The sequence below is a fragment of the Cnephaeus nilssonii genome (assembly GCF_951640355.1).
Source record: "Cnephaeus nilssonii genome assembly, chromosome: 2".
Lineage (NCBI taxonomy): Eukaryota > Metazoa > Chordata > Mammalia > Chiroptera > Vespertilionidae > Cnephaeus > Cnephaeus nilssonii.
In genome coordinates, this window is record NC_137073.1 from 71,313,166 (window position 1) to 71,338,559 (window position 25,394).

A 25,394-nucleotide genomic window follows, 5' to 3' on the forward strand; every position below is an offset into this window, starting at 1 on the left:
AAACATGTGCACTGTTTCTCATCATCAGTGAAGCAGTAGCCTCTGAAATAGGGTACTCATATGATCTGGTTACAAATGGAATTTAACCTGTATTCTTCTGAGCATGAAAGGAAACTGGTTTTCTTGGAGAGTTGGTCTTGGAGAATTTTTTCACTAAGCAAAAGTTGGCTTTTCTAAAGTAGGAGGGTTTAAAGGGAGCCAACACCAACCTCTGCCTCTCCTTGTCTGCTTCATCTGCATCTGTCATTGATTCTGACAGAGCAGCGATGGGAAGGACTTCCTGCTACCTTTACCTTCACCTTCTGAGGAATGGTCAAAATATCCTTCACTCACATAGTACTGTACTCGGCACTGGTAAGTCTAGAGGGGTCTGCAGGGGCAGGGTTTAAAGGTGACTGCTCAGCCTGATGTTTGCTTTGGCTCGAGGGTAGGAAGCAGCAGCATGTGTCTGCAACCTGGGGAGCAGCTTCCAGGAGAAGTGCTGTGGCCGTTTCCTAGAACTGCTATAAGAGTACCGCACCCTGGGTGGCTTGACCAATAGAAATGTATTGTCTCACAGTTATGGAAGCTAGAAGTCTAAGATCAAGGTGTTGGTAGCTTCGGTTCCTCCTGAAGGAGTGAGGGAGAACCTGTTCCAGGCCTCTCCCTGAGCTTCTGGTGGTTCTCTGGCAATCTTTGGTGTTCCTTGGCTTGTAGATGTGTCACCCAATTTCTGCCTTCATCTTCATGTGGTGTTCTCCCAGTGTGCTTGTCTGCGTGCAAATTTCATACACACACACACACACACACACACACACACACACACACACACACATTATTGATTTTAGAGAAAAGGATAGGGATAGGGAGATAGAAACATCCATGAGAAACATCAATTGGTTGCCTCCTGCATACCCCCTACTGGGAATTGAGCATGTACCCTGACCAGGAATTGAACTGGTGACCTCTTGGTTACTGGGTCAATGCTCAACCACTGAGCCACCCTGGCTGGGCCAAATTTCCCCTTTATATAAGGACACAGGTCATATGGAGCCCACCCTACTGAAGTATAACCTCAACTCAATTACATCTACAATGACCCTATTTCCAAATGAGGTCACATTCTGAGATCCTAGGGGTGAGGACTTTAACATATGAATTTGGAAAGGACACAATTCAACCCTCAACAAGTGCTCAGCCCAGTATTATATCCCACTCCACCCTGGTTAGACCATGGCTGCCCTAAGGCCAGACCATGCTTGAGGCTGTGGCATTCACTGGGCCGCCTGCCCTCACCTGCTCGGAGACTGCAGAGCTCCAGCAGCCTGGCTTAGAGCTGCGTGGCCACCAAGCTTTGACAAGGTGACTTCCCTCCGAATTTACACCAATGAACCTCCTTCTACTCCTGCTGTACCAGGGGCAGTTAGGCACACCCGTGCTGGGTGAGTCTTGGCCACCACCTGGAGCCCTGTGCGTGGTTTTCTCTTTTTGGTCAGCTCTGGGCCGACATTATGTCCTCCTCCGTGGGCTCTATTGAAAGACGGGCTTGGCACTGAGGTCAACTGGAGAGGTAAAACGGAATAAGCAAATAGTCCCTTCTTTTCATTCTGAGCCGCTTGTGGTCACTTTCTCATTGCTTCATTCTCTTCTTGAAGATATTTATGTTTAAATAAAGGTTTTCTCCCTCACAGCTTGATTTTTCCATCTGCTTGATTCCTGCAGGGAAGTCTTAACCCTATGTTTGTTTGTCTTCGCACAGCTTGTTGCCATGGGAATTATTATAAGATGACAAGTTTCAACACTAACTTCAAAGCACCCTGAAAGAGATGGAGATTTTAAATGGGCAGGGGAGAAATGTGTGCTTAGTGGAACACATGTCTCTGATTATTGGCAAAAGCACAGTAGAAGGAGAGTTCAGAGTAACAGGGATACATTAATGTTTCAGTGTAAGTCACATGGCTCTCCAAAACGGGCCTCCTCTGAGCTAAGGAATAATAGGCATTAGAAAGAAACCCAGGAATTGGCCTGCCCTATGAGTCACTAATGAAAGAACGCTGTGTGCTGAAGAAACATGGTACTTCAGCGACTCCACTGAGTGGTTGAGTTGGTTCTTGAGGTGGTCAGCTGACTTCCTGGGGTCACCTCAGCCCACTAGAAGGTACACCTGACATCTGCAGCCTCGGCTCCAAGGTCTTAGCAGGAGATGCAGCCTAACAATCTGATGATATTTGTTCCTGAACTATTGCACAATAATTAAATAACCCACCCTCAAGTCACATGTTGTTTGGAGAATACAGAAGTACAGCATCCTGGTTAGAGCCCTAGACATCCAAGTGTTTGAAGTTAAGTTGCCATCATTGGCTTCATTGTTATTTGGATGCCAGCAGCCTATGACTACATGTGTATGTCCATGGTGGTTTTTTTAGAAATATGTTTTTATTGATTTCAGAGAGGAAGGGAGAGAGATAGAAACATCAGTGATGACAGAGGATCATTGATTGGCTGCCTCCTGCATGCCCCCCCCTAGGGATTAAGCCTGCAACTTGGGCATGTGCCCTGACAGGGAATCGAACCATGACCTCCTGGTTCATAGGTCAACAACCACTGGGCCACACTGGTGGGGCACATCTGTGATGTTTTCAAGTAAAAATATCCATTTTTCTTTTGTAATTTATTTTTTTATCTTTTAGATAAAAATATATACTCTGGAAGAACAGGATATTTTATCTGTTTGGGTTGAAAAGCACGTGGAAAAACCGGCACACTTGGCTTATCATCTATTGTCTGACTTTACCAAGCGACCTTTGTGGGACCCCCATTATGTGTAAGAATAAATTTAAAATATTTTCTTAACCAACCCTGACATGATAGAAAAGATAAGCTCCAGATTGCATTGCATCTCCATTGCCCAACACGTGACCTCTTGTTTTATTAATTAAAGTCTATTTTTTAACTAGTAAAGCTTGCTCTGCATAGAAAATGGCATTAGGTGCTATTAAGAAACACAAAACCAAATTATTATAATCACTTATTTATCATCTATATGGAGTTGACATGCTTTACCCACATCTATTGTAATCCTGCTAATAACTGTTCAAGTTTCATAGTATTTTCATTTAATGAGAGAGATTTTCAAGACAGCACAGCAATAAAGCGATGGAACCCAAATTGGAGCCCAGGTCTTCGGGCTCTGAATTCCACACGTGAACAGTTTCACTGCTCTTGAGGAAATGATTATCGAACTGTTCTTTTCACTTCACACTCTTGATAGTTAATGGGCAGTCCCTTTGTTTTGTTTGTTTTCTGTGAAGCAGCACTCCCAGGTGAGAAGCTGGGAGGAAGCTGTGTGAGTGCGGAGGTGAAAGGCATTCCTTCCTGCTCTCCCTGTCGGATCAGGGGCCACTCCTGTCAGCCTACATCTCTTACTTCTGTTACCTCTGTCTCCCGCATCCCTAATTCAGCTCCTCCACTTGCCCTCCTTTCCTGGAAGAGGGAGCTGTGTACCTTGTCAATTGTACCGACAGGGACTGACCGTACTCGGGCCACACCGCCTCTCCAAGGAGTTCCAGCTCCTGGGCCCACTCAGGGCTTCCAGGACACCTTGCTGAAAGGAAAGGATTGGTGAGGTGGGCTTCCTAGAATAGTAAGCATTACTGTTGACTTCCTAATCCTCATGAGGTAGAGGTTCATCTTTAAAATGACTAAACCTCATTATGATTAATACCATGTAATAGATAATTTAATACCACAAAAGTGAAACAGCTCCAGGGTCATATTACATTGCATAGATGCCTAAATGATACAATATGGTTAATGCTGTCATAATAGAACACTCGAAGAGAAGAGAAACACTTCACGATTTTCTTGCATCAGTATTTGTAGATACTCTGTAAGTACAAAGCTTTTAGTAAGAACAATCCCTAAACTTTGGTGTTCTTTCCAAATGTTTCTCCCTCTATTTGCTATGTCACCTGACATTCTAGCCATATTGAACTTGAATAATGGAGGAATGAGTTCTTATTCAACTTACTTATGTATCTACTATAATTCAGGTACTGTGCCAGGTGTTTGCATTTAATCCTCACAATAACTCCATGTTTTATTATCTACACTATCGTTCCCGTTGGTTGCAGGAAAAATCCTGCAATAGGGTTTCCTGCTGCACTCTACCCCACCCTGCCTGCTCTCCTCCCTTGTCCCCCGCCGCGCGATCTCCACCAGCCGCCCTGCTTTTCTAACTTCTCCGCCAGCCCGCTCTCCTTCCTTCTCCCCTGGCCCCGCCTCCGCTCCTCCCTTCTCCCCCGGCCCCGCCCCTTCTCCCCCGGCCCCGCCTGCTCAACTTCCTTCTCCCCCGGCCCCGCCTCCGCTCCTCCCTTCTCCCCCGGCCCCGCCCGCTCAACTTCCTTCTCCCCTGGCCCCGCCTCCACTCCTCCCTTCTCCTCCCCCCCCCCCCCCCCCCGGCTTGCTTACTTCTCTGCAGCTTTGCTCCCTTCTGCAGCTCTTGGCTTCTTTCTACATTGTCGCGATATGCAAATTAGCCTCCATCTTTGTTTGGATAATTTGCATATTCGTCCTGATTGGTTGGTGGGCGTGGCTTGGGCGTAGCGAAGGTGCGGTCAATTTGCATATTTGTCTATTATTAGATTAGATTTTAGAGATGGAAAAAATAAAGTGACAAAATAAAGTGACTTGCCCTAACATAACACATCTACTAAATGGCAGTCCAGGATTCAAAGACAAGTTGTTTGATTCCAAACTTAGTGTCCTAATATACCATATCCCTTTACCCGAGTTTTTCTTGGACTGTCCATATAATTCACTAATCTTCAAAATGTTATTACTTGATCCTACAGAAAATAATTTTTGTGGAAAACAGCTAAATGCTTTTCTCTGAAGTGTTGTGGCCAGTGACCTTAGACTCAGGTGGCCACCATGTTCACCATCACATGCAGAGTTATTTCTTCTGACCAAACAGCTTTCTAAAGATGGACTTTGAGAAATGATGCTGGCTTTGGAGGGATGGTTATATGAGCAGAAGGGTGAATGTAGACATCAATAATGAAGTTATGCAAACAAAAGAATTAACTGCCTTATTCTATCAGGTAGAAAAGTACAGCCTTTCTTTCACTGTTCTATTTACACAGGTCCTGTGAAGTCATAGACTGGGTGAGTGAAGATGACCAAATATATTATATCACCTGTCCTATAGCAAATGGTGACAAACCCAAAGATTTGGTCGTACTTGTATCACGAAGATCTCTTAAAGATAGGTGAGTAAATGAAATTCAAGTGTTACAGCAATGTTTTATAGTATAGAGTAGAAAGCAAAAGTTGATATTAAAATAAGGAAGTCAATGTAAACATTTCTGGTCTTGAATGATGTTCACCTGAAATTTTTCTAGATGTACCTTAGTTATCATTAAAAAAACACACAATCCAAATAATCATATGCTAAGTGCCAGTTATGTACAAAGCACCATACAAGATTCCTAAAGCAGTTCCCTTTTCTTTTTCTCTGTGCAGATGTAAAACGGATATTTAGCAAACCATTGAAATATTCCACTATCAGTAAAAATGTAGTAAAAGTCAAATAAAATACCAGGAGTTGGTTTAGGATTTACAAAGGTTTCGTTGTGCTAGACATCCAAATGGCCGCTGCCCCCTAGGGCTGTCAATCGGCATCTTCCCATGGCTTCTCCTTGGGCATTGTACTTCTCCACGCGCATTGCCTAGGTCAGTGATGGCGAACCTATGACACACGTGTCAGCACTGACACGCGTGGCCATTTCTGATGACACGCGGCCGCTAAGGTGGCCACATGCCGAGGATGAAACATTTGCTGCTCCTGAGGATGAAACATTTGCAAAATAATGTTTTTTTCCTCAAAGTGACACACTACCCGAGTTATGCTCAGTTTTTTGGCGAAGTTTGACACACTAAGCTCAAAAGGTTGCCCATCACTGGCCTAAGTTCTAAGCAGAAGGGCCCCAAGAGCAAGTACTCAAAGAGACAAGTGGAAGCTGCCAGGACAGTTAAGGTCTACCACTGAAACTGGCCAGCATCATTCCTGATGTCAAAGCTAGCCTGTAGAAATAATCCCACACATCCTATATAATAGAAAGAATATGCTAATTGTCCATTACGGTGTCCAAGTCACGACCAGTCAAAGGTGCAAGCGCACAGGAGCTAGGGGAGTGGGGTCGGGGGCGGGGACTTGCGCCACCCCCAGCAGAAGTGCACACAGGCCCGCAGCACACCTAGCCTGGAGGGGGGGTGTTAGGATGGGCCACGGCAGCCCCCACCCCCAACCCACGGAAGTGGGCACCTGCGGCGCCGCCCAGCCCAGAGGGGGGCACCAGGACAGGCCGAGGCGGCCTCCCCCTCCCCGGTGGAAGCGCATGCAGGCCTGCTGCACCATCCAGCCCGGAAAGGGGCGTCAGGACAGGGGCGGGGCCTCGGCAGAGAGCTCTCAGCACTCCTGCCCTGGGGTCTGAAGACACAGAGAGGAAGGGAGAGCACATAGGCAGTTAGGCGGTTTAGGCCAGGAGGGGAGTGCAGATAGGCAGTTAGGGGGATCAGACAAGGAGGGGAGAGCAGTCAGAGCCATCAGGCTGGCAGGGGAGCAGTTAGGGGCATCAGGCAGGCAGGCAGGTGAGCGCTTAGGAGCCAGTGGTTCTGGATTGGAGAGGGATCCCAGATTGGAGAGGGTGCAGGCCAGGCTGAGGACCCCCCCCATGCACGAATTTTGTGCACCAGGCCACTAGTATATAATAATGCACATGGATGTTCAGTGTAATATCACTTATTATGGCAAAAGGTATAAGAAATAGACCAAATACCATCTTACAAATTGTGGTAGAGCCATGCTATGGAGTACTCTGCCAGCATTTAAAAGGATAAAGTAAATAGAGGCACCTCCAAAGATTTATTGTTAGGTGAAAAATCAAATTATAGACACATATTTGTTAAATGATTATATTTATGTAAAAATCTATTATCTGTGCATTTTCTTACATAAATGTCATATATTTATAAAAAGGTCTGGAGGAATACACACCAAAACGTTAAGAGTAATCATCTCGAGGAAGGGAGTGCATTGTGACTAGGGTAAACTGAAGAAAATTTCTATATGCTAGTCTGTAGGGTTCCTTGTTGTTTGGGGCTTCTTTAAAACAATGGGTATTATTCTTTCATTTAAAAGGAAAGTGAAATTACAACCCATTAGGGCACAATAAAACCAGTTTGGAGATTGGTTCCATCTTTGTGGAATTCTGCAAGTATATACAATTCTTAGAAAACACTTCTGGTCCATATTACTATGGCTTGAATATAGCCATACAGAATGTTAGAATAGTTCTAACAACTATACTTCGTTTCTCACAAGAACTTGGAAAGTGTCCTTTTATCTTTCAGTAACACTTACACCGTGGCAGTGAAGTCGGTCATCCTGCCATCGGTCCCACCTTCTCCACAGTACGTCAGAAGTGAAATCACATGTGCTGGCTTTCTCATCCATGCTATTGACAGCAGTTCATGCACTGTAAGTCTGATGAAACAACTGCAGGTTACTTTGTTTCTACAGATATGAGAAGTCTTTTACTCATACTTCCTAATCCTATATAATAAAAGGGTAATATGCAAATTGATCCTAAAGGCTGAATGACTAGGAAAAGACCAGCTGCTATGATGTGCACTGACCACCAGGGGGCAGATGCTCAACGCAGTGCAGACGCTCCACAGGGGGAGCTCCGCTCAGCCACAACCAGGCTGATGGCTACGAGGGCAGCAGCGGTGGCAGGAGCCTCTCCTACCTCTGTGGCAGTGCTAAGGATGTCTGACTGCGGCTTAGGCCATCAGTCGGACATCCCCCAAGGGCTCCTGGGCTGCCAGAGGGACGTCTGACTACCAGCTTAGTCCGAGGGGTCCCGGACTGCAAGAGGGCATAGGCCAGGCTGAGAGACCCCCCTGAGTGCATGAATTTTCATGCACCGGGCCTCTAGTTAACTATAATTCTACAATGTGTGTCCATACCAAGGGAATCCTGTCATCCTTTCAGATCCATTCCAGGTCCCCAGAAGAGTAGGATTAATAGCCTCCCTATACAAACAAGACTCAGTTCTCTGCTTGAAAAAGCTCCATGTCAATAAGAAACTGAAATACCATATTTTCTTTTTGAAACAGGTATCTTATTTTAACCAGATTTCTGCTAGCATCTTGCCTTACTTTGCTGGAAATCTTGGTGGCTGGTCAAAATCCATTGAAGAGACAGCAGGTTCCTGTATACGATTCATAGAGAATGCTACTGATGATGGGTCAATAAGCATATTTTAAGTGATAAACTTTCAATTACCTATAATTGATTTCCCACTTTTAATTCCAAGCACCCTTATCCATGACACTTGGCAAGCTTTTCGGCCACTATTGGCCTAAGCCAGTGGTCAGCAAACTCATTAGTCAACAGAGCCAAATAACAACAGTACAACGATTGAAATTTCTTTTGAGAGCCAAATTTTTTAAACTTAAACTTCTTCTAACGCCACTTCTTCAAAATAGACTCACCCAGGCCATGGTATTTTGTGGAAGAGCCACACTCAAGGGGCCAAAGAGCCACATGTGGCTCGCGAGCCGCAGTTTGCCGACCACGGGCCTAAGCAAAATGCAGTTAGGAAGAGGTTAAAAACCAAAGTGCATCTCAGGTCAAAGACCATTGATTTGGGCTAGCATTAAAAGAGCATTAAAACTGTTTTTAGATGCCCCCGTCCATGGGCACAGGCATTCGAAAACTGCCATGTGCAATATTGTGTGTTCTGTAAAATGGTACAAATATGGTTAAAGTAACCATAAATATTTTTAGACTACAGAGGTGAAATGTGTTGTTTGAAATTTTATAAAATAAAAAATGACAAGTTGGTTAGCTGATTAATAGTGTGGGATTGTTCCATGCACCGCAGGCATCTGTATGTCAGGAGCATTTGACAAGATGTATTACATGTTTTAGAGCTTTAAATTAGGAAGACATTAAAGCATAATGGGAGCCAATCAATTTTAGTAATAGGAACTATTTTACTAGTGTCATTTAACATATATTCAAGGTGGCTGACCAATTTAGTATCTACTGCGATATATACACATGAAAAGTACCTGCAAAATGTGTTATTGCAGAGAAAGAGAATATTAACTGAGCTCTTTTTTCATAACCATTACATTAGCACTTTATTCCCTTGACTTCAACATTCATTATTTCTACTCTGTGATTTACCTTAACTCATAAGACAAACCTGCATATGTTAATTCAGCCCCCTCTACAGGATAACTTTTAAGTTGAAGGACGTCTCCATTAGAGTTTAGACCACTTAAGAGGTTAGATACATCCTGCTGTTCATTTGTCAAATCTCCACCTCTGGTCAGCAAACCTTATAGCCCTATTAAAAATATAACCAATACCTGAGTCCTTCTAACCAACTCTACCACAACCCTAATCCAAAGCACCAGCTTCTCTCACCTGAATTATAACCTGTTTGTTATTGCTTCTTCCTTTACTCCACTCTCAACCCAGCAGTCGGATGATGCCATATTTCTTTTCAAAATCCATGAATAGCCCTAACTGGTTTGGCTTAAGAGGACAGAGCACTGGCCTGCGGACCGAAGGGTCCCAGGTTCAATTCCAGTTAAGGGCACATGCCGGGTTTCAGGCTCAATCCCCAGTAGGGGGGCATGCAGGAGGCAGCCACTCAATGATTCTCATTATTGATGTTTGTCTCTCTCTCCCTCTCCTTCCTCTCTGAAATCAATAAAAATATATTTTTAAAAAAACATGAACAATTTTGCACATCACACAGTAAAAGCCAACACCTTATAATGGTCAATAAGGCTGTGTGGTATATTAGATTATTTTTCAGAAATATTTACTCACCACCATCCCCACCTCCATGAATGGAGTGTACTAGTCTATTTCTCATCTTCTTGGCCATGTGACTCATTCATGGAAAGTTAGCAGATATGATGCAATCGAAGTGGTTTTGCAAATGCACTTGCCCTCTTACATCTCTGACACTGTCCTGAGAAAAACATGCCAGGGCTAGCCTGCTGGTCCCAGGAAAAGGAAGAGACACGTGGAACAGAACTGCTTCATCTGAGCCTGGCTTAGATCAGCAGACCCCAAACCAAACTTTATACAGATGTGACCAAGCCAACTCTGGTATTAGCAGTGGTCCAGGTAAGCCCAGCCTAGATTTGACTCACAGGCATGAGCTAAGTAAAGGTTTATTATTGCATTCTTCTGAGATTTTTGTGGTGGTTCCACAGCAAGAACTAACTAGTAGAGCCTATAAACTATGACCCCTGTTAACTATCTGACCTTTTCCTACTAGTTTATTCCTCACTCTTTTCCAGTCATATTGGCTTCAGTAGAACTGCATTTATCTATTATCTCACATCAAGATATCCAAGCCTTACCCCTATATACCTCCCTGTATACCAGTGGTTCTCAACCTTTCTAATGCCGTGACCCTTTAATACAGTTCCTCATGTTGTGGTGACCCCCAACCATAAAATTATTTTCGTTGCTACTTCATAACTGTAATTTTGCTATTGTTAATGAATCGTAATGTAAATATCTGTGTTTTCCAATGGTCTTAGGCTTACAGGGTCGCCTAAGACCATCAGAAAAGACAGATATTTACAATACGATTCATAACAGTAGCAAAATTACAGTTATGAAGTAGCAACGAAAATAATTTTATGGTTGGGGGTCACCACAACATGAGGAACTGTGTTAAAGGGTCACGGCATTAGGAAGTTGAGAACCACTGCTATATACCTATACAACAGGTTATGGATGAACTTTAAAACCATTAAGTGAAGGAAGACAGTCACAAAAGACCACATCTTTCTGCCCCTTGAATATGACAAGCCAGTCTCCTCTATTCTCTCTCCCTAAATGCTCTTCCCCGTTATCTTCACAACTGGTTCCTTCTTGTCATTCAGATTTCAGAAGAAAAATCTCACCCTCAAGGCCTTCCCATTATTATCTAAAGTAGATACAATCATTTGCAACATCTGTTAATTCCCATTATGTCACTTGTTAATATAATTCACTCAACAAAAGTGGAAGTTTCTATATGCTGAGTACTTCTCGGGATATACTAATGAGCAAGTCCAAATTCCTGTCCTGATGTAACCTATAATCTGGTGAAGAATAGTGTTAGGTGGGGGTATAAATTATGCAGAAAATTAGAGAAAAGTTATTGGGATGAGGAAGGAGATATTTTCTCTAAGACTGGTCATAGAAAGACTATTAAGCTGACTGTAAAGAGGCCTGAAGGACATAAGGGAGAGTTGACCATGGGGGTTAGGAGTGGGGATTGCCGAGAAAAGAGCAAGTTGCAATTCAAGCCTAATGGCTTGGAATATAATGGTAGCAAAAAAGGGGAAGGGGTAAGACTGTTTAAAGCCCCATTAGAATGCATGTGGTCTTGCTTGTCTTATTCACTGCCACAATCCCACGTGCCTAAGAGAATACCAGGAACATGGAACATAGTAGGTTCCTGGGAAATAATGAATATATGTTTGTTTTATAATTTAGGCATTTGTAGCTAAGAAAATAAACATCTATAATTCCTTTCAAGAAATTCACAATCTCTCAGGATGTCAGAATTTGATGAATTCCATTGCCAGTGTCCATACCCTTTTTTAAAATTACATTTGGTACCTGCAGTTTATTTCTAATTATTTCACTTATTTATAGACCATTAAAATTTAACAAAAGTAACCCAAGGAAGACAAAATGGACACTAACATCTCCTCATCGAAACCTATATGAAAAACCTTACACTTATCTTGCAGCTGGCAGGCTGGAGCCCTTTGCTCCTGACAGGACAAATGAAACAAATTTGGACTAGAGGCAGCACTGCTGTCCTTTTCCAGATGTATGCGTGTGCAATTCCTCTTACATGGCACCATTTCCTTATGCGTTGGGATGCTGAGCCACATCCTGCCATGTTCTCCTCTCACTGAAATAAAAGAACAGCTCCTATTAAGACTAGAACTGTTGAGTTGTTAGATATTGAAACAGAGAAAAGTGGTTTTTTTATTTGGTAAATATTTTGCCTTTGAAGCATCAGTAAATAATCACAGCTGTTTCCTTCGGTTACAAATGTATCCAATCAGGTAAAATTTCAAATAAAATACACAATCCACCAGAGTCATTGCATTATACAGCACAATAGGAGCCCTAAGCCTTGTGAAATATATGGATTAAGTATGCATGTATTCATCAAATCAAACAAAGACACTAATGGGTCTCTGATTAGTGTTCTAACTCTATTATGGTGATAAGCACCCAGACTCATCTAAAACATGTGAACAAAATGCTATTAAGTTTGATATACAGTCTGTTATGTGCTATTATTCTGGCTAAATATTCCAAACTGAATTTCTTTCTTGAACATCAAGAGCAAAGAAAGAGCTGCTAAGGTGAGATACTCTTCAATTTTAACCTCAAAAAATATGTAATTCTTTATGTGAAATCTGAAACAAAAATTAATGTTAGGTTCATAAAAGATTGTGATTCCAAAGAGATTGTTAATGGGCATTAAGAGACAATGACTAGTTAAATCCAGAATTAGGTATTCAGAAAAATACCAAATACATATTATTAAATATTTTAAATATGCAGCCCGGCCAGTGTGGCTCAGTGGTTGAGCATCAACCTATGAACCAGGAGGTTTGATTCCCAGTCAGGGCACATGCCCAGGCTGTGAGATGAATACATACTTTGTTTTTTATTTTTTAAATCCTCACCTAAGGATATACTTCCACCGATTTTTGAGACAGTGAGCAAGAGAAACAGATGTTTGAGAGAAACATCAATCAGTTGCCTCCTCCCCTACTCACACTGGCTGGAAATCGAACCCACAACCTTTTTGGTGTATAGGTCGATGTTCCAACCAACTGAGCCACCAAGTCAGGGCTGCATAATTTTTTTAAGAAAAAGATGATTGGCCCTAGCTAGTTTGGCTCAGTGGATAGAGTGTCAGCCTGTGGACTGAGGGGTCCCAGGTTCGATTCCAGTTAAGGACACATGCCTGGGTTGCAGGCCCAATCCCCAGTGGGAGGTGTGCAGGAGGCAGCCGATCAATGATTCTCTCTCATCATTGATGTTTCTCTCTCCCTCTCTGCAATCAATAAAAAATATATATTTTTAAAAAAGATTGTTACAATTAGGTTTATAACCTTAGTTATATGTAAGTTCTGCTAAAAAAGTTCTTTTAAAGAATCCAATTTAAACATCTTATGCTTCTCTTCAGTGATTTTCTCCAAGCAGAAGTACTCCTTGGTCAGAACTCAGTTAACTATTTGACCTCCCCAGATCATACTGATATCTACAATACAGGCCTCTCCAAGGGAGCCCAGCTCCAACTTGTGAAGAAGGCCCAGTTCAGAATGTAACAATGAGATGGTAACTTATGATAGTACTAGTCATTATCAAAAATTAACAACTTTAGGTATCTTCGTTTTGGGTTTCTGTGGTTTAGGCACATCCAAAATTTCTTCATAGTCTGCACTCATCCCCTTTGCCAAGCGACCAACTGTAACCATTCGATCTGTAAAGGAACAGAAAAGTCAGAATGTAAGAAAAACTGTAGTCATAGATTGGTTTGGGCTTAGCAAAGGAACCAGTTTTGACATGAATAATCACAAGGAGGGAATACTCCATCACGGAAGAAAAGTAAGTAATTTTTAATTGATTATAACCCTTGATTTCTGAGTACCACAGGCAATTTCTCATCCCAATTAGGGAAATGTAGCAACTGCTTTGCAATGCACAAATTGATGAGAAAGCACTTTCATTCTTTCCCAGAGTTCATCATTATAGAGTCAATGAATTCCAAGTGTCTGTAAACAGCAAGACTTATGAAGCATCACTTTTAAATGCACAAGATTCCACCTGTGAAATTATACAACATCTGCTTGTCAGTCTTGTCATTTGGGAAGTGGCAATCCTCCCAGGAAGGAGAATTCAAATTCCACTTCATCATTTCAATCTTACTGCCTACAATGTAGAAAACACTATCTTCTAGACAACATTATAAACAAGAACTCTTGGTTATCAAATTTAAATGTTAGGGGTAGGAAGTAAAAACGGGTACTTATTTGTATCATCACTATTTGACATAAAAAGAAATGTGGGTTTTTTTTCCATAAGAAGCACTACTGGGTATCCTACTGTCTTGCTTTCTTTCACACAGAATTATCATCATTCTAATCTAGGTAAACTAGGTAATATGATCTTCTCTTCCCCCCAAATCTATCATAGGTATAGTGAGCTTTATGATGTTTCTGGTGACCAGGGGTAGGTAGTATTTCATTAGGAAGAAAATATAACTGGGCAGATACTGTGTGGACAACACAATTTTAATATTTTCAGTAGTTTTTGCGACCAACTCTGAATCCTTCAGGTACACAAAAAGCAAAACACATATGAGGATACTCAATTATAAGACTACTAGAGGCCTGGTGCACAAATTCGTGCACCAGTGGGGTCCTTCGGCCTGGCCTGTGGGATCGAGCCGAAACTGGCTCTCTGACATCTCCTGAGGGGTCCCGAATTGCGAGAGTGTGCAGGCCAGGCCGAGGGACCCCATGGGTGAACGATAGGGGCTGGGAAGGGATGCGGGAGGGCTCCAGGGTGTGTCCGGCCCGTCTTGCTCAGTCCTGATCAGCCGGACCCCAGAAGCAAGCTAACTTACCAGTTGGAACATCTGCCCCCTGGTGGTCAGTGCACGTTATAGTGACTGGTCAACAAGTCGACTTTCTGCCCCCTGGTGGTCAGTGCATGTCATAGCAAGCGGTTGAGCGGCCTTAGCATATCATTAGTATATTACGCTTTGATTGGTTGACCAGACAACTGGACACTTAGCATATTAGGCTTTTATTATATAGGACTGAAAGCTATTTTCATATTTCTTATTTTCTTAGTGAATCTATACTTTTAAGTAAATATAAATGTTTATGAACAAGATGTTTGTAAGATCAGGGTCCTCAGGGCTTAATGGTCCCTTTCTTCCCAACCTGAGAACAGCATCTAATGCCCAGTTGGTACTGTGTCTACAGCTGACAGAGAAATGATTGAGTCATCACTGCAGCAGGAAACTAGGTTGCCTTAAAATCCCCAGTGAGTTATTAATAACAAAATGCAGCAAAAACATAAGAGGGTTGCTAATCTTCCCCCTTCTTAATGGAAGACCAGAGATCTCACCTGAATTCTGACTTTGAGGGCAATCCTTCTTAAAATGTCCCACAGAGCCACAAAGTCTGCAGCAGCCACCTAGTAAAAGAACAAAGTCATTGAAAATCTCTCACACTGACTTAGGGCTTTTACTGTCTCAAAGCACTTTCATATCTTATTTGGTCCTCACAACTTGTCAGCCAGGAACACAGGTGGGTGCCACCATTCCTATTGATAAGGTCATTCTCCATTCCTGACATCACAGAGCACTAACTGCACCTACCCATTTATTCCACTTGGCCTTCAGGGGAGTAGTGGGAAAGAGAAGAGAGAGATGATGGAAGGCACTTGTTCCCTTGAGTGTCCAAAAGCCCCTGCATAAAAGCCAGGACCATGGTTAAATAGGCAAGGGTTTGTGAACTCTTAAATTTGTGAGCAAAATTTGTGTGCTGATGCATTTGTTGACGATGTCCACAGTTTTTATCACATTACCTAATGATCAATGACCACCCCCGTCAACAAAGGTTAGAAACCACTGCTCTATTATACAGATCAGATGGGGGTGAGCAGTTATGAAAGGAATGAAAATTAACATAGCGGATTGCTAATTCTACCCCTTCTAAATGGAAGCCCAGAGATCTCATCTGAATTCTGACTTTGAGGGCAATCCTTCTTAAAATGTCCCACAGAGCCATGTTTCCAGGCATTCTATCTGCCAGGGATCCTAACCCTAATTAAAATGACCATTTACCTACTTTAAGCAACATTCCAGGACTGTAAATTACAACACACATGATTTCTAAAATGAATCTTTTGTGTAATGGTAAAGAATGATCACGATCATGCTTTTCCACTGGACTTCTCCAATGGAACCAGGACATGACACAAGAGGTGTTTAGAACCTGAAGGTACCAGCCATCACATTAATATCTGATTCACATTAACAAATGACAATCTCCTTAAAGTTTTAGACATCATAGACTTTATTGTGAGGACCTTAAGACATTAGCTGAGCTAAAGGTAAGAAAATTACATGATGCCATGCCAGACAATTAACTAAGGAAATCATTCAGAAACAAAAACTACTACAAATATGAATAGTGCATAGCAGCCCTTTATACAAAATGGTATGCTAGGCTGAGATTAAATTCACACTATGTTTTAAATCTTATATTTAAAATTTTATATTAGTTTGAAGTATTATAACTTCTATTCTGTTTAAAAGTAGAAATTTGATATATTCTCATAATGATGCTAAAGTAAGCAGTTTGAAATATTCACCCAAGTTATTTCTGATTTATTAATACATCAAGTCATAGTACCCAAAAAGTTCAGTAGGTAGAATAGTACTCAATAAAAATAATAAAATTCTCAAGGTTTTGCTACTTATTCAAAAATTTATTCAAGCCCGAGTGGCATGGTTCAGTGATTGAACATTGACCTATGAACCAGGAGATCATGGTTCGATTCCTGGTCAGGACACATGCCTGGGTTGCAAGCTCAATCCCCAGTGTGGGGTGCATGCAGGAGGCAGCCGATCAATGATCCTCATTCATCACTGATGTTTTTATCTCCCTCTCCCTCTCCTTCTCCCTTACTCTCTGAAATCAATAAAAATATATTTAAAAATATATATATTCAAGAACTATTAACAGTGTAAATTAAGTATAACTGCATGATGACTCAAATTTTTGACATACAAAGGTAATAGTACTCACCATCAGCATAGACTCCTTTGGGATTATCAGGGCAAGATCTGGACAGGTGCCCCATTTCCCCACAAACAAAACATTTTGCAAAAGGAAATTCACCTGTAAGGATCAAACAGTTCCTTTTAATTGGTTATATATATTACAAGTCATATAATTCATATTATTTTAAAATACTCTGAGAAGAAAACATGTATCTACATAATTTAAATTTTAATCTCATAAGATTTAAAAAATTGGCACACTCAACCCTGTAAATAGAAAAACCCAGTTGGCTACTTATTGGCCACTTTCCCACTTTTGATTAAGCAAATCAAAAACTGATAAGAAAAAAACATACCAAGAGCTGGATCTACTTTAGCCTTGCACTTAGTTATTTCATGCTCTGTAGATCCACACCGATAACATATTCCAGTGCCCATATCTTGATTCTCAAGGGCGGCCGGGCAATCTGCAATCCCATGGCCAGGTTTTCTACAATGAAAACATACCTGGGAAAACAAAGTGTGAGTTTCCACAATGCAAAACTGCACTGGTTTTATCAATTCTTGTTATCAAAAATATCTTTAAAACATTTCTCATTTTAAGGATATCTAGCACTTTTTCTGAAATCTCAAATTTTATCTGTAGAATTGTTTCACCCAATGCTAAACAATAAGAAATGTCATTTTCCTCATGGTCTCAGTGTTTTAGAAAAACCTCAATCAGTCAATCTCAGACATAAAGTTATTAAGTGGCTTTGTAGGAGATAACCACTTAAATGAATTAAGCAACTATGGACTATGTATTTCATTAATGGGGATGTCTGACTAGAAAAACAGTTTTCTGGAGTAGACAATGGCCATAAAAATTATCCCTCAAAATTAATACTTGCACTTTTAAAGTTCATATAATTGAATGAATTTGAGTTAAATAATTCGATTTAGATTATGATTCAAATAATAAAATATATTTCATACCAAAAAGTGGCTCAGTGGTTGAGTGTTGACCTATGAACCAGGAGGTCACGGTTCAATTCCCAGTCATGGCACATGCCCTGATTGCGGCTCATTCCCAGTGCGGGTTATGCAGGAGTCAGCCGATCAATGATTCTCTCTCATTACTGATGTTTCTACCTCTCTCCCTTCCTCTCTGAAATCTATTTAAAAAAAAAAAAAGTATACCTTACGGTTTTCATATCTTTATAATACATATTCGTTAATATTCAAAAATAGATATTTCATTCTTAGAATGTATATACAATTCATTTTAAAGGAATAATTCTAAGATGAATTATTTGCCTCCAACATAACACAGAACAATGGTTTGCTTGTATTACATACTCTCCAGTAATTTGGAGGATGTTTTTTGCAACGAATGAGAACATCAGTCATAATCCAAGATGGTAGATATTTAAACTATTTTATTTAAACTGGAAAAAGATATATATACTTCTTGGATAACAAATAGTTCATCTGTAATTTTTTTTTTCCAAATAAGCACAGGTTTTTAAAAAAGCAAATTCAACAGGCAAAATAAAACATAACATTTTACAACTATAACCTTGCTTTCTTTTTTTTCTGTTTAATAACAATGGAAAAGAATGAGTCCCTTTATTCTTCGGTAACTTTTACATTTTGAATGAGTTGGTCCAGTGGTCGGCAAACTCATTAGTCAACAGAACCAAATATCAACAGTACAACGATTGAAATTTCTTTTGAGAGCCAAATTTTTTAAACTTAAACTTCTTCTAACGCCACTTCTTCAAAATAGACTCGCCAAGGCCGTGGTATTTTGTGGAAGAGCCACACTCAAAGGACCAAAAAGCCACATGTGGCTTGCGAGCCGCAGTTTGCCGACCACTGAGCTAGTCCAAACAAAGAAAATGCATTTATTCTACAAGTGGAGGAAAAGTTAATGCTAAATTTTGGATCACCAACATAAGTTTGGATTTTTGGTGAAGTTAAGGCGGTCTCTAATAACCTGACAGCTAACCGATTAGTTTTTTATATAAATTTCAAATACAAGTTTCTTGATTGATCCTTATATTTGATGTAGATGGGGTTGTGGGAAGCGCACTACTAAATGTCTAATATCTTAATTTATTAGCAACTAAGAACTGATGCTAAGTATCAGGTATTAAGAAAATTACACACAAAAAAATTTGAATGTGGGTCATAACAAGCCATAGTCTTTAAAGTATATGTTTTAACATAAAGCATTACTTTAAAAAAAAAAAATCTTTCCCCCTTAACTACAAACATAAAACTTCTCTTAAAAGGTCATAATAGCCCAGCCAGCATGGCTCAGTGGTTGAGCATCAATCTATGAACCAGGAGGTCAGGGTTCGATTCCTTGTCAGGGCACATGCCCGGGTTGCGGGCTCGATCCCCAGTTGGGGGCGTTCAGGAAGCAGCCGATGAATGATTCTCTCTCTTCATTGATGTTTCTATCTCTCTCTCCCTCTCCCTTCCTCTCTGAAATCAATAAAAATATTTTTTTAAAAAGTCATATTAAGCTTTTTCAAATAGTATGCAATTCACCATAGTGTTTATGTCAATTAAATTATCTTTAAGTTATCTTGACTTAAAACTATCCTGATCCAAACAGAAATTATCTTTTCTATCCCAATTTATTCATAAGGAATGTCTCATTAGTATTGTCTCTAAAAAATTATCTTTAAAAAATACGTTTTTATTGATTTTTTTTTAGAGAGATAAAGGACAGGGAGAAACATCAATGTGAGAGAGAAACATTGACCAGTTGACTCCTGCACACACCCTGACTATGGATTGAACCTGCAACCTGGGTTTGTGCCAACAAGGAATCCAACCAGCCACCTTTCAGTGCATGGGACGGCCCTCAACCAACTGAGCCACACTGGCCAGGGCTAAATAATTATCTTTAAATGACACTGCACAGAACAAATCCTGCAAATGTCAGAAGCTACATGTATGGTGGCTATAACATTTCAAACCTGCACTGCTATTAACAGTGCTGTACATTTACTAATAAAAAAAAAAAGAAAGTGTAAAATGATAATAAATCCTGATTCTTGAAATTCACTTAAAAAGGGGAGAAGGGAAGGAATTATACTACACATTTCATTCCCTGTGGGGATCTAGGGAAGGCCCTGGCTAGGTGGCTCAGTCAGTTGGAGCATCATCCCGTACACCAAAAGGTTGCAGGTTCAATTCATGGTCAGGGCAAATACGAGTGTACGAGAGGCAATGTTTCTCTCACGTTGATATTTCTCTCCCTCAAAGCAACAAATACATCCTACAGTGAGAAAAATCCTATCCTATATAATAAAAGGCTAATATGCAAATAGACTGAACGGCGAAACAACCGAACAACCAGTCGCTATGACGTGCGCTGACCACCAGGGGGCATGTGGGGAACATGGCAGGCATCAGCAGCAGGCGGCAGAGCGCAGAACATGGTGGGCGTCAGCTGTGGCGGGACAGTGGAGCAGGTGAGTGGGGGCACCAGACCAAGGAGAGGCGCTGGTCGCTGTCATCCGGGCGAGCCTCTGGTGGTTATTGAAAATTCTTTGCTCCCTCGTGCCACGGTCTTGCCTGGTGCTTGCACCTGCTGCAGGTGCCAGCCCCGATCGCTCAGCGCCGTCAGCAGGTGCAAGCGGCGGCTGCCGGCCTCAATCACCCCTCAGGGCTTCTCCACCTCCCCCTGCTCCTGAGGGGCGATTGGGGCAGCAGCCGCCGCTCAACCTGCTGATGGCGCTGGCCCCGCTCGCACCCACTGCTGGCACTCTGCACCATCAGTGGGTGCGAGCAGGGCTGGCGCTGTCAGAGCATGGGAGCAGCAGGAGCGGGGCTGCCAGCAGACAGGGGACTGGGGGCCACGTGGGAGGTGCCAGGCAGGGGCACAGAGGATGGGCCGAGACCCGTCCCTGTGCCCACTGCAGCCTTGAGGCCCACAGTTCCTTTCAAGGTGCACAAATTCGTGCACTGGGCCCCTAGTAAATAAAGTAAAATCTACAGCTGGGCACCACAGAAATAAACCTGCAGTCCCCAGCATTCTCTGAGTGTAAAATGGAGAGGGAGGGAACAATGACTAGGGAAGGTCTCAAGAAGTTTTAACTCTGCTGCTCAGTTACTAACTACTGTGATTCTTATTAGATCTCCTTCTTGTGTCTCAAGTTTTTCATGGACAGAAACAGAAAAACATCCTTTCTAAGTAATGGGAACCACACATATTTAACCCTTTGTACTCGCTTGCTTTTTTCTTGATTCCTTTATTCTAATGCTAACCATGTCAAGTCACACTTGACATCCGAGTGCAAAAGGTTAACCTGTTGTACTTAACCTTCCTACTTATTTTGATCTTTTTTTAAAATGGCTGTTTGTAAAATGGCTATTTGAAGGTAAATATGGGAACAGTTTCAAAGTCAGATTCTGGGTTTAAAAAAAATTTTTTTTTGGCTGGCCTGCAGAGTTAGCAGCCCATTTAGGTTCACATTTATTAAAAAATGCATATAATTACATAGTGCCAGCCAGCACTCTAAGTAATCAAATGTGGTTTTCAGAAAGATACTTAACCTGTCTACATATTAGAGTTTTCTACCTGTAAGATGGGAACACCATGTTTATAGTGTTGTTGTGATAATTAATGAATACATTAAGTATCTAGCAAATAGTTATTACTAGCCCTTAAAAAGATACTTTATAATTTAGTACATAATAGCAATCAAACTGCTAAATATGTCTGAGTATATGATTAACAGTTTCTAGCCATCTAAAGTAATACTTTGGTAGAAGTGATAATCTTACCATTGCATTTTTCTTTGCTGCTTGTCTTTTTAACCGTCTTCCTTCTCTGCGACTATCTTTCTTTAAAGCAACTGCAATTTCTTCCCGTACTTCCCGACTGTCTGTTGTTATCATTTCCCCATTGTGAACCATCTGTGAGTTTTGCCTTAGGTAGTCCATGAAACCATTCACATCTTCATTTAAGTACTCCTTTTTCTTTTTGTTCTTTTTGTGTTTTGCTTGGTGTGCACCATTTTTAAGGCACAGCCTATTGGCTTCAAGTTGTTTACTCTTTGGTAGGCTTTGGCTTTTTTCCTCAAGGGACCCCTTCTTCATATCCTCCCATGATGTTGCAGGCAAGGGTCTTTTGTTATGTGTGGTAGTGACTCTTGCCCATCTGGTCATGGTTTCATCAGAGGTACTGTATCAATCTTTAAGACAAGCATGGCAGTTAGTCATCATTTAAAAGAAATAAACTAAACTTAAGATACATGCTATCGCCCTAGCTGGTTTGGCTCAGTGGATAGAGTGTCGGCCTGTGGACTGAAGGGTCCCGGGTTTGATTCCAGTCAAGGGAACATGCCAGGTTTCGGACTCGATCCCCAGTGGGGGACATGCAGGAGGCAGCCAATCAATGATTCTCTCTCATCATTGATGTTTCTCTCTCTCTCCCACTCCCTTCCTCCCTGAAACAATAAAAATGTATTTTTTAAAAGATACATGCTATATATCACATATGCCATGTTAAAAGTTTTAATCAAAACATGGGTTTTTACTTCATTTAGAGATCTACATATTTAATTCTATAGTGCCTGTAATGTAAATCCAGCCCTTACCAGAGAAGCTACCACACCAGTTAAAAAAAAACAAGCCCAGCCTGTGTGGCTCTGTGGTTGAGCATCCACCTGTATGAATCAGGAGGTCACAATTGGATTCCCAATTAGGGGTGGGGTTGCAGGCTGGACACCCAATCAAGGGCGTGCAGGAGACGCCAATCAATGATTCTCTCTTATCAATGATGTTTCATTTCTCTCCCTCTCCCTTCCTCTCTGAAATCAGTAAATATATATATATTTTTTAAAAGCATGCCTACTATAATATACTTGCTTAAAACTGGAAAATATCTTTTTTAAATGGAAAATAAGAAACCAAATTATTTCGCAAAATTTAAATCACCAAATAAGACAATGAATGATGTTACTCTCCCCAAACTTTGCAGCTTTCCTAGTCGTTTATTTTCCTATCGCTAAGTCCCAGGGCTACTTTCTTCCAATCCTGTTAATATGCCATTTCAACGCAAACAATTTGCGTTGGCAAACTGTATACAGAAATCCGGTTTTGATGGCGTCGTTTGTCATCGGCAGATTGATAAGGGAAATAGATTAGTGTTCACAGTCACGTGGCGATGCCGGGTCTATCAAATCATCCTCCGTGAAGCTGCACCTGCCTTAAAGGAGCATCCCGTGCAACAACAGACAAACACCCCAGCTCCCGCGTTCCAAACATCCCCTCCCACAACCCGCGGGGCGGAAACAAGAAATGGGTGCGAGGTGCTGTGCGCCACTTCACCGCGCGCGCCTGAGTTAGTCTTCCCCCGAGTACGTGGGAAGGGGGAGACTCTGTGTATCAAGCCCCGGTCGTCCGGGTCTACTCGCAGGGCAGGGCCCCGCGGGACTGGCCGCACCGTCCGAGCGGCCAGCGCCCCGCTGCTGAGGCCGTCCCCGCCCGCGGCCCGGGCAGGCAGCCCGGCATTTCCCCCACCTGGCGCGGGGGCTCCTGGGTACCTCTCATCCAGTGCCTCCGCGCTCCCGCCACGTCCCAGGAACCGCGGAGGGCACTCTACCGCTTTCTGGGGGGGTCCCGGGGCCCCCTCTCGTTCCGCCGAGCACGTCTTACCACGCGTGAATCCTCCAGAGCAGCAGAGTTAGCGTGCCAGAGAAGCCCGCCCCCTGCGGCGGCTCGCAGGACCGGAAGCACCGCCTCTTGGATAACGTCACTTCCGCCGGGCTGCGCTGGAGCTGTTGCGCAGTTCAACCGACTGGCTCTCGGGGAAAATGGGTTCAAGTAAAAGTGTGCGGCCCAGCCGGTGTGGCTCACCGGTTGAGCCTTGACCCAGGAACTAAAAGATTGCTGGTTCCATTCCGATCAGGGCACCGTGCCCAAATTGCGAGCTCGACCCCCCAATGTGGGGCATGCAGAAGGCAGCCGATCCGTGATTTTCTCATCATGGATGTTCCTACCTCTCTCTGAAATCAATAAAAATATGTTGTTTTTTAAAAGTGTGTGGAGCGCCTAGAATTTGCAGGGCGCTGCGCTGGCGGCCGGGGGCACAAAGCTGAAGAGTGCTCACTCCGTGCTGGCGATTGGACAGGAGGATCGGAGGGGGGGTGGGACGCGAGGAAGGCTGCCTTGCGGTGACCTTTGAACTTTGAAACACAATCTGGTGAAATGACTTTAGGCGGAAATTAAGGGCTTTCCAAGCAGATGTAAAATTTAAAAAATTAGCGTAGTGGGAGTGGCTCACTGTGATAGATCTCTAAAAAAGACTTGGGGCTGTATTGGATAGAGGGCGGCGCCTCATGGTCCACGCATTATTCCATTGAAATAGTACACTGTAGCCAAAGTTCCCTTTTTAACAGGAAAACCTCGGTCTCCGGAACAACGCATCATCTCAACAACCCCTCTCAAACGGACACCACCACAAGTTAGTTGTACCTAGTGGGAAACATGGCATTATCTTTTTAAAATTTTTTTATTGATTTCAGAGAGGAAAGGAGAGGGAAACATCAATGATGAGAGGGAATCATTGATGGCTGCCTCCTGCACGCCCCCTACTGGGGATCCAGCAGGCAACCCAGGCATGTGCCCTGACCTCCTGGTTCATAGGTCGGCCCTCAACCACTGAGCCACACTGGCTGGGCAAACATGGCATTATCTTATCCACTCAGTTCACCAGAACTGCTGCTCCCATCCCCACCTTCATACTCGATCCATTTTTTCACTTAAATATCTGTCCACTTCTTTGTCTCTTCTGCTACCTCCCTGGTCACAGGTTTCAACATGTCTCACCTGGATTGCTGACAGCTGGTTGGGGCATTCCTACATGTACTCCCTCAAAACCATTTCCATGCCTTAGCCAAGTGAACTTGTGAAAATGTAAATCAGATGTTGCCCTCTTGCTTAAAACCCTTCCATAGTTTTCCATTATTCTTAAGATGAAGTTCAAACTCCTTAACATGGTATTGAGTCCCTGCTTGTTTCACTAGCCTCACCTTGCACAATCTTTCCCCCTCTTCTTCAAGCTCCGTGCAAAGGAAACTTCCCTCTATTTAGCCAATGCCCCATGCACCTTGCTATCTCCTGGCCTTTATATACGATGTTCTCTGTATGGCAATCCTTTTCTTTCAATTAATTTCTACTCACCCTTCAAGGCTTTTAACATTTTTATTCTCAAGTAATCCTTCAGTGCCCCTCTGTCCCAAACTAGGCCAGCCCCCTATTGCACGCTCATGGTAGTTTATACTTCATTACAGCACTTCAAATGTGTAATTATATAGAGAATTGTCTAATAGGTTGTGTATTGTATCCCCATTGCCTGGTATATAGTTGGTGTTCAGTTCATTTTTGATAACTAAAAGAGGAATAGGTACTTTCTAATGTTTGTTAAAGCAAACTAGAAAGTAACCGATTTTCTTTAAGAGGAAAGAATAAAGTCAATACTGTAGAAGT

The 25,394-nt window shown here is 42.3% G+C and overlaps 2 protein-coding genes across 4 annotated transcripts in view; one reads left to right on the forward strand and one right to left on the reverse strand.

The window, feature by feature from the left end:
- The window catches only part of ACOT12 (acyl-CoA thioesterase 12), a gene marked incomplete at its 5' end in the record, with an annotated part of 37,954 nt that extends 27,446 nt beyond the window's left edge, over positions 1–10,508 (forward strand). The window contains 4 exons of the mRNA XM_079786122.1: positions 2,670–2,803; positions 5,124–5,249; positions 7,393–7,519; positions 8,161–10,508. Coding sequence (XP_079642248.1) covers positions 2,670–2,803; positions 5,124–5,249; positions 7,393–7,519; positions 8,161–8,310 — 537 coding nt within the window. The 3' untranslated portion in view covers positions 8,311–10,508. The remainder of the gene's footprint in view (positions 1–2,669; positions 2,804–5,123; positions 5,250–7,392; positions 7,520–8,160) is intronic.
- A 1,540-nt stretch (positions 10,509–12,048) lies between these two features.
- On the reverse strand, positions 12,049–23,637 carry ZCCHC9 (zinc finger CCHC-type containing 9). 3 transcript variants are annotated; one of them, XM_079786130.1, is made up of 6 exons: positions 23,562–23,637; positions 21,687–22,096; positions 17,258–17,408; positions 16,927–17,019; positions 15,239–15,307; positions 12,049–13,583 (listed from the first exon to the last, which is right to left on the reverse strand). In XM_079786130.1, exons 2-6 carry the CDS (start codon positions 22,068–22,070, stop codon positions 13,465–13,467), a joined length of 816 nt encoding a protein of 271 aa, XP_079642256.1. In that variant the 5' UTR covers positions 22,071–22,096; positions 23,562–23,637; the 3' UTR covers positions 12,049–13,464. The 3 variants fall into 3 exon arrangements, with proteins under 3 accessions (XP_079642256.1, XP_079642257.1, XP_079642258.1); XM_079786131.1 differs by having other exon boundaries at positions 23,450–23,579; XM_079786132.1 differs by having other exon boundaries at positions 23,427–23,564.
- Positions 23,638–25,394: the final 1,757 nt, after the last annotated feature.